Source organism: Anolis sagrei, chromosome 12 (assembly GCF_037176765.1).
Source record: "Anolis sagrei isolate rAnoSag1 chromosome 12, rAnoSag1.mat, whole genome shotgun sequence".
Taxonomy (NCBI): domain Eukaryota; kingdom Metazoa; phylum Chordata; class Lepidosauria; order Squamata; family Dactyloidae; genus Anolis; species Anolis sagrei.
Window position 1 is genome coordinate 17,758,120 of NC_090032.1, and position 13,161 is coordinate 17,771,280.

At 43.9% G+C, this 13,161-nt stretch overlaps 1 protein-coding gene across 1 annotated transcript in view; it reads right to left on the reverse strand.

Moving 5' to 3' along the window:
- ACTN3 (actinin alpha 3) overlaps positions 1–13,161 on the reverse strand; it is a 70,320-nt gene that overhangs the window by 22,777 nt on the left and 34,382 nt on the right. The window contains exons 4-9 of the mRNA XM_060758390.2: positions 12,527–12,613; positions 9,601–9,688; positions 5,467–5,545; positions 3,819–3,900; positions 3,209–3,294; positions 1,037–1,129 (exon numbers count right to left, since the gene is read on the reverse strand). Of these exons, the coding sequence (XP_060614373.1) occupies positions 1,037–1,129; positions 3,209–3,294; positions 3,819–3,900; positions 5,467–5,545; positions 9,601–9,688; positions 12,527–12,613 (515 nt within the window). The remainder of the gene's footprint in view (positions 1–1,036; positions 1,130–3,208; positions 3,295–3,818; positions 3,901–5,466; positions 5,546–9,600; positions 9,689–12,526; positions 12,614–13,161) is intronic.

The following is a 13,161-nucleotide window of genomic DNA, read 5'->3' on the forward strand; positions in this document are numbered from 1 at the left end:
TTCCACAGTGCAGATGCACCCAGAGAAGGGTATGGGTCTTGGGAAACTATAACTCCCAGGAGGACCCCATCGCATGGAGGCATGGCATTTAAAGTGGGGTACAAGGGTATTCATTCCCTAGTGTAAATGCTCACAGAGAAGGGTATGGACCTTGGAAAATTATGACTCCCAGGAATGCATAGTATGGACCCATGGTATTTAAAGTTGGGCGCAAGAGCATTCATTCCATAGTGTAAATGCACCCGAGAAGGGTATGGACCTTAGGAAACTATAATTCCCAGGAAAGTACAGTATGGAGCCATGGTATTTAAAGTGAGGTGCAAGAGCATTCATTCCATAGTGTAAATGCACCCAGAGAAGGGAATGGATCTTAGGAAACTATAACTCCCAGGAATGTATTGTATTTAAAATGGGGTCGAAGAGCATTCATTCCATAGTGTAAATGCACCCAGAGAAGGATATGGACCTTGGGAAACTATAATTCCCAGGAATGCAAAGTACGGAGCTATGGCATTTGAAGTGGGGTCCAGGAGCATTCATTCCAAAATGTACATGCACCCAGAGAAGGGTATGGACCTTGGGAAACTATAACTCCCAGGAATGTATTGTATTTAAAGCGGGGTCCAAGAGCATTCATTCCATAGTGTACATGCACCCAGAGAAGAATATGGATCTTGGGAAACTATAACTTCCAGGGCTGCGCAGCATGGAGACATGGCATAATCAACTTTCCCCAACAAGGGTATCTTGGCTCCTCCCACAATTTCCCTTCCAACAAATTGGGGGAAACATCTCATTATAATCCTGAGAGCAACGAATGCCATCACATTACTGAATTGGTCATTCGTCCCGATCATTCCCCAAAAATCCACTTCCTGAAACGTTTGAAAAGAATGCTGACCGCCACGCTTAAAATACAGAAAGAATGCTCTGCCCTACACTTGAACCCAACCTAATGTGATGAGCACGGATTTTAAGTGTAGGACTCAGTGGAATTTAGTAATGGAACTGGTAACGAATACAGTGCGGAAGGTACCTCGCTGGCCAGCTTCTCGTACTCCTGCATCAGCTTCTCATTTTCCTGATTGACGGCAAGCACCTTGCAGATCCTGTTGGCAGCTGTCTCGGCCTGGAAGCAGAAGTCAAGAAAAGCAGAGACTTGTCAGTGATGGCACATGGCTTCCTCTTCATTCGGGAAAGAGAACTGGTCTCATGGATTCCATGAAGCAAAACAACAGGGTTTTAGAAGGAGGAGGACGTGGAGGAAGGAGAGACTTTCACATCAGAAATGTGCCTGTAGCTTAGTAATCCTCAGTCCGAGGTAGCCCTCAGTGTGAGAGAAGCCTCTGTGTTAGAAAGGTCTCTGTAGGAGAAGGGCCTCGTATGTTAGTAGGCCTCAGTGAGTGAAGGCCTCAGTGTGAGAAGGTTCGGTGGAAGAAGTCTCAGGTTGAAGGCCTCATGTGTGGAGGCTGCTGTGTGTAAAAAAGCTACTTTTGTATAACTTCGGTGTGAAAAGAGACTCTGTAGTTCAACATAAGCAGGTGTGCCTGTAGCTTAGAAGGACTCAGTGTTTGTTTGCAACAGTGGTAGTTCGCCTCAGTGTGAGAGAGGCATCGGTCTGAGAAAACCCTCAGTGTGAGAAGCCCTCAGTGAGAGAAAGGCCTCAGTGTGAGAGAAGCCTCTGTGTAAGAGAAGTCCCTGTGGTTGAAGGGCCTCGGCGTGTTAGTAGGCCTCAGTATGAGAAGGCCTCAGTGTGAATTAGGCCTCAGTGTTAATAGGCCTCAGTGTGTGAAGACCTCAGTGTGAGAAGCTTCAGTGGGAGAAGCCTCAGGTTGAAGGCCTCAGTGGGAAGGCTGCTGTACATAAAAAGCTACAGTGTGAAGGCTGCTGTATTAGCTCAGTGTGAGAAGAGACTCTGTAGTTCAATATAAGCAGGTGTGCCTGTAGCTTAGTAGTCCTCAGTCTGAGGTAGCCCATAGTGTGAGAGAAGCCTCTGTGTGAGAAAGGTCTCTGTGGGAGAAAGGCCTTGTATGTTATTAGGCCTCAGTATGAGATGGCCTCTGTGTGAATTAGGCCTCAGTGTTAGTAGGCCTCAGTGTGTGATGACCTCAGTGTGAGAAGTTTTGGTGAAAGAAACCTCAGGTTGAAGGCCTCATGCGTGAAGGCTGCTGTGTGTAAAAAAGCTACTCTTGTGTAACTTTGGTGTGAAAAGACACTCTGTAGTTCAATATAAGCAGTTGTGCCTGTAGGCCTCCATGTTTGTTTGCATCAGTGGTAGTTCACCTCAGTGTGAGAGAGGCATCAGTCTGAGAGAGCCCTCAGTGTGAGGGAGGCCTCAGTGGGAGGCAGGCCTCAGTGTAGTAGGCCTCAGTGTGAGAAGCCTCAGTGGGAGAAGCCTCAGTGGGAGAAGCCTCAGGTTGAAGGCCTCATGTGTGAAGGCTGCTGTGTGTAAAAAAAAACTACTCTTCTGTAAGTTCGGTGTGAGAAGAGACTCTGTAGTTCAATATAAGCAGGTGTGCCTGTAGCTTAGAAGGCCTCAGTGTTTGTTTCCATCAGTGGTAGTTCACCTCAGTGTGAGAGAGGCATCAGTCTGAGAGAGAGGCATCAGTGTGAGAAGACCTCAGTGGGAGAAAGACCTCAGTGTGAGGTAGGCCTCAGTGTGAATAGTCTTCACTGTGAGTAGGCCTTGTGAGAGAAGCTCCAGTGTGAAGGCTGCTGTGTGTAAAAAGCTATTGTGTGAAGCTCCTGCGTAAGTTCGGTATGTGAAGAGGCTTTGTGTGAGCAAAGCTGTTTATCTGCACGAGAAAGAAGCCCAGTGTGGAAGCAAAGAAGGAAGTTTAAAGAACTTTACTTGTGTTATGGAAAGCTTGTTCTTGTAAATAGCACTTTTGGCTAATGGCGCTTGGTTATGCTGCTGATAAGTTAATAAGCCCGCTCACCCAACATGTTCAGCACCAAAACAACCCTTGCCTGGAATCACGTCCAAACGTGCAATCAAGCTGAAGCCTGTTAGAGTTTGTGGGCCAAAGCTAGTGTCATCCTAAGTAGTGTAAGGTAAACCTCTGTGTGAGAGAAGCCTTGTCTGAGAAAGTTCCAGTGTGAAGGCTGTTGTGTGTAAAGCTACTATGGATTTGTTTATTTGTGTTATGGAAACCTAGTTCTTGTAAATAGTGCAGAGGGGAGGGGGACATATCTTTCTTTTTTTTACCTGCTCAGCACCAGCAAAGGCATGATAGAAACAGGACACGTATGTCATGATGGCTTTCTCATCAGGTTTGGGGGTATTGACAATATCTGGAAGGGGATTAAAAATGTAAATTAGGCCAAAAAAATGATATCGGAAGTGCTTCATGGGGCATCCAGCTCTCCTTACGTTTCACTTGCATCTATGGCAAGCATCCTCAGAGGTAGTGAGGTCTGTTGGAACTAGGAAAAAGGGTTTATATATCTGTGGAATGACCAGGGGGGGACAAAGAACTCTTTTTCCTAGTTCCAACAGACCTCACTACCTCTGAGGATGCTTGCCACAGATGCAGGCGAAACATCAGGAGAAAATGCCTCTAGAACATGGCCATATAGCCCGAATAAACTACAACAACCCAATAATAATAATAAGAACAAGAACAACAACAACAGAGTAAAATGATAAACAACTTTGACTTGAGTATAAGCCAAGGGGGGCTTTTTCAGCCAAAAAAAGGCGCTGGAAAACTCGGCTTATACTTGAGTATACACGGTAAGTATGCACAAACGTAGAGCATGACGGAAGATTCTGGCTAATAATAGTAATAACAACGAGAACGCATTTGGCTTCTCACCTTCTGCATCCAGCATCTTAGGAATATCCAGGTATTTCTCTGCCACCTCGAAGGCTGTGTTGAGGTTTCCAATGGGGTCATCCTGTGCAAAGATCAACACATCCCTTTGTATTTACTCTTGCATTTTGCTAAGTTAAAAGTTAACATCTTGAGTAGGCTGTGTTTGAGTAGGGTGGACAGTGAGCTGGGCTGACGGTTGGGTGATCATCATGACCAGGGCTTTGAACTGCCAACCTTTCGATTGGTAAAGATCTATTGTTTTTGGTGATTAATCAGCTGTGCTAAAGCCCGGCTCTTGGGATCCTCTTTAAACTACTCTCAACTCACAGCTCACAGCTGTTTTCGAACTGCTTAGATGCACAATTAGCTGGGCTGACGGTCGGGTGCTCACCCTGACCCGGACTTTGAACTGTCAGCCTTTCAATTGGCAAAGATCGATTGCTGCTCGTGATTAACCAGCTGAGCTAAAGCCCAGCTCATTGGAATCCCCTTTAAAGTGCTCTCTACTCACAGCTGTTTTCGAATTGCTTAGGTGGACAGTGAGCTGGGCTGACGGTCGGGTGCTCACCCTGACCCGGACTTTGAACTGTCAGCCTTTCAATTGGCAAAGATCTATTGCTGCTCGTGATTAACCAGCTGTGCTAAAGCCCAGCTCATTGGAATCCCCTTTAAAGTGCTCTCTACTCACAGCTGTTTTCGAATTGCTTAGGTGGACAGTGAGCTGGGCTGACGGTCGGGTGCTCACCCTGACCCGGACTTTGAACTGTCAGCCTTTCAATTGGCAAAGATCTATTGCTGCTCGTGATTAACCAGCTGTGCTAAAGCCCAGCTCATTGGAATCCCCTTTAAAGTGCTCTCTACTCACAGCTGTTTTCGAACTGCTTAGGTGGACAGTGAGCTGGGCTGACAGTTGGGTGCTCACCTGGACCCGGGCTTTGAATTGCCAAGCTTTCAATGAGTAAAGATCTATTGCTCCTAGTGATTAACCAGCTGTGCTAAAGCCCCTTTAAACTGGTCTCTACTCACAGCTATTTTCAAACCGCTTAGATGCACAGTGAGCTGGGCTGACGGTCGGGTGCTCACCCTGACCCGGACTTTGAACTGCCAGCCTTTCAATTGGTAAAGATCTATTACTGCTGGTGATTAACCAGCTGTGTTAAAGCCAGCTCTTTGGGATCCCCTTTAAACTATAGTGGATTATAGATAACCTTAGAGGATGGTGAACTCTCTTTTGCTGCTGGTGATTAACCAGGTGTGTTAAAGCCCGGCTCTTGGGATCCCCTTTAAACTACTCTCAACTCACAGCTCACAGCTGTTTTCGAACTGCATAGATGGACAGTGAGCTGGGCTGATGGTTGGGTGCTCACCACAACCCGGGCTTTGAACTGGCAAAGTATAGTAAAAGATGGGGGGGGGGGGGGTTGTGTAGGGCAATGGGCTTCCAAATGAGTTTCCTGACAAGCTGGGCCCAGAACCGCAGCAGGATTTGCCACAATTGGGTCATGGGATTGTAGTTTGGTCATGATGGCGTGAGACATAAGGGCTGCCTCAAAAGGGACATTGAGTAGAGAGGTGCAGCCAGATCACAGAAGTGAGAAACAGCCTCGAAGGGAACAAATGAACCCAAAATACAAGGAGAAAGCATTACCTTCCTGAGTTTGGCGTAGTCAATGAGGTCAGGCCGGTGTCGGTGGATCAGAGCGCAAAGAGCCAGGCCATCCTTCCAGCTGGTTGGTGGGATGTGGGAGACAAAGAGGAAAAAGCACGTGAGACCTGGAATGATGTTTTTAGTAATAATAATAATAATAATAATAATAATAATAATAATAATAATGTGCCGTCACATAGAATCATAGAATCATAGAATCCTAGAGTTGGAAGAGACCTCATGGGCCATCCAGTCCAACTCCATTCTGCCAAGAAGCAGGAATATTGCATTCAAATCACCCCTGACAGATGGCCATCCAGCCTCTGCTTAAAAGCTTCCAAAGAAGGAGCCTCCACCATGCTCTGGGGCAGAGAGTTCCACTGCTGAACGGCTCTCACAGTCAGGAAGTTCTTCCTAATGTTCAGATGGAATCTCCTCTCTTGTAGTTTGAAGCCATTGTTCCGCGTCCTCGTCTCCAGGGAAGCAGAAAACAAGCTTGCTCCCTCCTCCCTGTGGCTTCCTCTCACATATTTATACATGGCTATCATATCTCCTCTCATCCTTCTCTTCTTCAGGCTAAACATGCCCAGCTCCTTAAGCCGCTCCTCATAGGGCTTGTTCTCCAGACCTTTTATCATTTTAGTCGCCCTCCTCTGGACACATTCCAGCTTGTCAATATCTCTCTTGAATTGTGGTGCCCAGAACTGGACACAATATTCCAGATGTGGTCTAACCAAAACAGAATAGAGGGGTAGCATGACTTCCCTAGATCGAGACACTATGCTCCTATTGATGCAGGCCAAAATCCCATTGGCTTTTTTTGCCGCCACATCACATTCCTGGCTCATGTTTAATGTGTTGTCCACGAGGACTCCAAGATCTTTTTCACACGTACTGCTCTCGAGCCAGGCATTGTCCCCCATTCTGTATCACACCCAGACGCTACAACGTTAAAACTAAGATGTGCTTCTCTCTTTATCTGGGCGAACTTCTGGGGGTCTTTCTTTGAAGCAATAAAATTCTCAGCAACTGGAACATCAAACAGAATATTTATTTCCGAAGTCCTTGGCGGACTTGGCACAGCTTGAAGAAGTTACAACATAAACAGTCAATTTGGTAAACCATAGATATGATCTTTCTTTCCTTTTCCTTCAGTTACTGAGGTAACTTTTCCCAAAATGGTAGGAAAAAAAATCCTGAGATCCTTTCACCCTAACCCTGAGCTGCTATGGTTAGAAAAACAGGTTTTTCCCTATCTATAGCTCAAGGTTAGCTTTGGAGAGGAAGTAATGCTCAATATTACTCAATAACTCAATATCTATCTATTAGGCTTGGGCGATCCAGTTCGTTAATTTCGTTATTCGTTATTGATTCGTATTTAAATTAGCTTACGATCCAATATCGAGCCATGCAGGAATAGTGTGAGGAGTAATTAAGAATCGAAACAATTTTTTCCAATTTTCGTAATTATTTCGTAATTATTTTCGTATGTCTGGTGCATTATATTGTATATTATATTACTATAATAAACCGCATTGAGTCGCCTGTTAAGGGCTGACAAATGCGGTATAGAAATAAAGCAAATAATAATAATAATAATAATAATAATAGAATATATTATAATATAATAATATATAATATATAATATAATATAATATATAATAATATAATATACAATAATATAATATTATAATAATATAATATAATATATAATAATATAATATACAATAATATAATATAATAATATTATAATATAATATACAACAATATAATATAATAATATAATTATAATATAATATAATATAATATAATATAATATAATATAATATAATATAGTTGTTGTTTGTTTTATCACACCAACAGTCAACAACAGGGGGAGAGGGAAGCTTCAGAAGTTCCCCCTGTCCCATTTGGAGTTTTTTTTTTTAGCATATTGCGCAATCGCGTCCGCCATTAACGAATCGATTCGTAATTTACGAAATTTCGGAAATTTCGAAATTTTGAAATCTTAAATTTCGGAAATCCTCAGAATTTCGAAACGCTAGCGCACCCTAGAAACGAAATGAGTTTAGAACCAATTTTTTTCTTGATCACCCAAGCCTACTATCTATAACTCAGTAAGCTTCTCTATCTCAATTATTTAATTGCTGTCAGGAGTCAATTTCTGACGACATGAAGACATCACAAATTCCCTCCGTGACATCCTGACTGAATCATCCTGGCTGAATCGATTCTCTCTCTGTGATATTTTGAAGCCAGAAGAGGGTGCTGGAAACCTTGTATTGGAACTTGTGAAGCAACAAGTGCTAATAAGGAAACTGAGAAGAGGGGGGGAGACGGGCAGGAAAGGTGTATAAAAGGAAGTGGTGTTGGGAAAAAGTCAGTAGTGTCTTTCTTTGCTGCAGAGATACAAGCAATATATCCATTTCAAAGCAAGAACGGCTTGTGAGTGGTTATTTAATATTGCTATTTAGGGTTATAAAAGGAAGTGGTGGTGGGAAAAAGTCAGTAGTGTCTTTCTTTGCTGCAGAGATACAAGCAATATATTCATATCCAAGCAAAACCAGCTTGTGAGTGATCATTTAATATTGCTATATAAACTCTACAGTCTTACAATTGCCTTTCTTAATAACCCAATTGTACTTCTCTATCTATCTTTCTATCTATATAACTTAGTTGCTCAATTGCTCAATTAACCTTTCTGTATCTCAGTTGCTATTTATAACTCAATTGCTTTTCTTCAATAACTATAGTATCTCAATAGTACTCACAATGGGTTTTTCAGAGCTCCCTGTCTGACCAACAGCACATCTGAGACTTTTTTTTCCTCTACTGAAGGAGGCAGGGGAGATTCCAAAATGGAGATCTCAACCCCAGGAAAAAGGGTGGTTTCCAAACCCAAAGAGATACTTTCTAAACCAATAACTGCAGAGGGCCTACAGCCTGGCTTTGCAGACTCTGATACTGTTTAACTTCCAGGGTGCTGCTGGGTCTATAGCAACCCTGGGGAAATGCCACCGTTAGCTCACCAAATTTCACTCTTCCACGGATTTTGGGGGAATTTTCAGAGTTTTTTTAACACAACATTTTCTAGCGATCTCTGCCTCTTACTCCCTCTCTGTCAGCCCTGATTGGCTGGAGAGGCATGCCAACAGGTTTGGCTTCGCCTCTCAGCAGGGCTTGGTTATCCTGTGAATTTTAGCTCCATCACAACACATCCGAAGCATAAAAGAAGGCTCTTTTTGATTCAAATTCTTAATATTGGCATGTTGGAACTCGCTTCAAAAGTGCTAAACATCCCTCCCTCCTCTGTCAGCCCTGATTGGCTGGAGAAGCATGTCAACAGGTTTGGCTTCCTCTCTCAGCAGGGCTTGGTTATCCTGTGAATTTTAGCTCCATCACAACACATCCGAAGCATAAAAGAAGGCTCTTTTTGATTCAAATTCTTAATATTGGCATGTCTGAACTCGCTTCAAAAGTGTTAAACATCCCTCCCTCCTCTGTCAGTCCTGATTGGCTGGAGAAGCATGCCAACAGGTTTGGCTTCGCCTCTCAGCAGGGCTTGGTTATCCTGTGAATTTTAGCTCCATCACAACACATCCGAAGCATAAAGGAAGGATCTTTTTTATTCAAATTCTTAATATTGGCATGTCGGAATTCGCTTCAAAAGTGCTAAACATCCCTCCCTCCTCCGTCAGCCCTGATTGGCTGGAGAAGCATGCCAACAGGTTTGGCTTCGCCTCTCAGCAGGGCTTGGTTGCGCTGTGAATTTTAGCTCCGTCACAGCTACATCCGAACACATCCAAAGCATAAAAATCGAAGGCTCTTTTTGATTCAAATCCTTAATATTTGGCATGTTGGAACTCGCTTCGAAAGTGCTAAACATCCGAACTAGATCCGAATCAAGGGTATTTCCGCATGATACGCACAAGTCTAAAGTTTAGTCCTAACAGCATTAGCAATTATCCCATATTTTAAGGGTGGCAATGAAATGCTTGATCTAAATATTCTGAGGCAATGCTTGATCTAAATATTGCTCTGAAGCTGAGACATTTATTTTATTTGGACCACAACCCCAGGATCCCACAACAAACACAGTCCCCTCCGAGCCTGAGCCTGAGCCCGGCCTTGTACCTAATGTGGAAGTTCTGGACGTTTACATTCCGGTAGGGAGCCGTTTTCCTCTGGCACCAGAGCAGCAGGCCCTCCTTAGCCGAGGTTTCTGGAAGAAAAGGAAAGAGAGAAAGGCGACTCAATACGTAGCTTCCCAAGGTGATGTTTGGCAGTTCTAGAGTTTCTCATACTGTTTCTTTTCTGGTTTTACAAGAAGCAGACGGGCTGCTTCTGCTAGGAGCCTCTTTCAGCTGGAGATGAAGGAAACAGAATGAGAGCCATTGCAGAACTATTAAAAATTAGGTATTTTTAATTACAAAAATGTGAGTCAAGCACCAAAAGGGTTAAATGGATGCAATGACTCAGCAAAAGCTTCAGTTCAATATGAGCAGGTGTGCCTGTAGCTTAGTAGCCCTCAATTAGAGGTAACCCTCAGTGTGAGAGAAGCCTCTGTGTGAGAGAGGTCTCTGTGGGAGAAGGGTCTCTGTGTTAGTAGGCCTCAGTATGATAACATCTCAGTGGGAGAAAGGCCTCAGTGTGAGGTAAGCCTCAGTGTTAGCAGGCCTCAGTATATGAAGGCCTGGTGTGAGAAGCTTCAGTGGGAGAAGCCCCAGGTTGAAGGCCTTATGTGAAGGCTTATTTGTAACAGGATCAAGTGTGTGTGTGCGTGCGTGTGTGTGTTAAAGAAAACCTTGTACTGTTGATTATTATGTGCAGCTGCTAATGTAGGTCAAATAGTAAGTTTGGACCACAGCAGGTGGGGTAAAACTGTATGGCTTTTAGAATACAGTTCAGCTTTGCTCTGAAGAGCCTTTGCTCAGGCATTTGTATTACTCTCTCATTTGGATGCAGAACCCTTATTCTGTATTGCTTACAACAGCGTTTCTCAACCTGGGGGTCAGGACTCCTGGAGGGGTCGTGAGAGGGTGTCAGAGGGGTCGCCAAAGACACAGTATTTTCTGTTAGTCATGGAGGTTCTGTATGGGAAGTTTGGCCCAATTCTAATCTTGGTGGGGTTCAGAATGCTCTTTGATTGTAGGTGAACTATAAATCCCAGTAACTACAACTCCCAAATGTCAAGGTCTATTTCCCCCAAACTCCAGCAGAGTTCACATTTGGGCATATTGATTGTCATGCCAAATTTGGTCCAGATCCATTATTGTTTGAGTCCACAGTGCTCTTGGGATGTAGGTGAACTACAACTCCAAAACTCAAGGTCAATGCCCATCAAACCCTTCCAGTATTTTCTGTTGGTCATGGGAATTCCGTGTGCCAAGTTTGGTTCAATTCCATCATTGGTGGAATTCGGAATGCTCTTTGATTATAGGTGAACTATAAATCCCAGGAACTACAACTCCCAAATGACAAAATCAATCCCCCCCCACCCTAACCCCACCATTATTCAAATGTGGGTGTATCAGGTATTTTTGCCAAATTTGGTCCAGTAAATGAAAATACATATCAGATATTTACAGTATGCTTCAAACCAATAGCAAAATTACAGCTGTGAAGTTGTCATGACAATAATTTGCTCGTTGGGGGTCACCACAACATGAGGAACAACATTTTTTAATTACAAAAAAATTTGAGTAAAGCACTGAAAGGATTAAATTGGTACAATGACTCAGCAAACGCTGTAGTACAATTTAAGCAGATGTGCCTGTAGCTTAGAAGGCCTCAGTGTTAGTTCACCTCAGTGTGAGAGAGGCATCGGTCTGAGAGAGCCATCAGTCTGAGGAGGCCTCAGTGGGAGAAAGGTCACAGTGTGAGGTAGGCCTCAGTGTTAGTTTACATCAGTGTTAGTTCACCTCAGTGTGAGAGAGGCATCGGTCTGAGAGAGCCATCAGTCTGAGGAGGCCTCAGTGGGAGAAAGGTCACAGTGTGAGGTAGGCCTCAGTGTTAGTTTACATCAGTGTTAGTTCGCCTCAGTGTGAGAGAGCCATCAGTCTGAGAGAGCCATCAGTCTGAGAAGGTCTCAGTGGGAGAAAGGCCACAGTGTGAGGTAGGCCTCAGTGTGAGTTTACATCAGTGTTAGTTCACCTCAGTGTGAGAGAGGCACCAGTCTGAGAGAGCCATCAGTGTGAGAAAGCCTCAGTGGGAGAAAGGCCACAGTGTAAGGTAGGCCTCAGTGTTAGTTTACATCAGTGTTAGTTCGCCTCAGTGTGAGAGAGGCATCGATCTGAGAGAGCCATCAGTGTGAGAAGGCCTCAGTGGGAAAAAGGCCACAGTGTGAGGTAGGCCTCAGTGTTAGTTTACATCAGTGTTAGTTCACCTCATCGGTCTGAGAGAGCCATCAGTCTGAGAAGGCCTCAGTGGGAGAAAGGCCACGGTGTGAGGTAGGCCTCAGTGTTAGTTTACATCAGTGTTAGTTCACCTCAGTGTGAGAGAGGCATCGGTCTGAGAGAGCCATCAGTGTGAGAAGGCCTCAGTGGGAGAAAGGCCACGGTGTGAGGTAGGCCTCAGTGTTAGTAAGCCTCACTGTGAGTAGAACTTGTGAGAGAAGCTGCTGTGTGTAAAAAGCTATTGTGTGAAGCTTTTGTGTAAGTTCAGTGTGAGAAGAGGCTCTGTGAGAGCGAAGCTGTTTATCTGCATGAGAAAAAAGCCCAGCGTGGAAGCAAAGAAGGAAGTATTCATTATGGAAACCTTGTTCTTGGAAATACTTCAACCATATTATTTTACTACAAAGAAAAGCCTCCTAGAATCATAGAATCATGGAGCTGGGATAGACCTCATGGGCCATCCAGTCCAACCCCCTGCCAAGAAGCAGGAATATTGCATTCAAAGCACCCCTGACAGATGGCCATCCAGCCTTCCTATGGGAGATATAATATTGGTCTGTGTGTTTTGTTCTTTTTATCACTTTGGGCTACTCTATGGAAAGCTGCCACTCTAACCTTTGAGCCACACTGGATGCTGCAAAGAGGAAACTGGGAGCTTTCATGCTCACCTTCCACTGAGATGTCCTGGATCGCAAAACGAAGGATGATGGTCCAGATCATGCCCAGAGTCATCTTCAGGTTCCCATCCACAATTTCTGGAAGAACAGAAGGTAAGAAGGGACTTAGAGAGAAGGGACGGGAGTGCCAATGTGGATCCTGGTGATCTTTAAAGCCTTCAAGGTTTTGGGTTTCAGGTTACTACAAAGATGGTGACTACTGGATGGCATATGTTCTGTATCAGAAACTAGAGCTGATGTGGTTATCCTGAGCTGATGTGGTCTATCCAATGCAATTTCCTGAATCAGCACCCCAAATAACCAAACCAAATTTAAAGTTCACAAAAAACTGATTCATAACCTTTGGTCAAAGGAGAGTGGTCCTTATATAGAGCTGATGTGGTTTATCCAGAGCTGATGTGGTCTATCCAATGCAATTTTCTGAATCAGCAACCCAAATAACCAAATCAAATTTAAAGTTCACCAAAAACTGATTCATAACCCTTGTTCAAAGGAGAGTGGTCCTTATATAGAGTTAATGTGGTCTATCCAGAGTTGATGTGGTCTATCCAATGCAATTTTCTGAATCAGCACCCCAAATAACCAAACTGAATCTAAAATGTCACCAAAAACTGATTCATAATCTT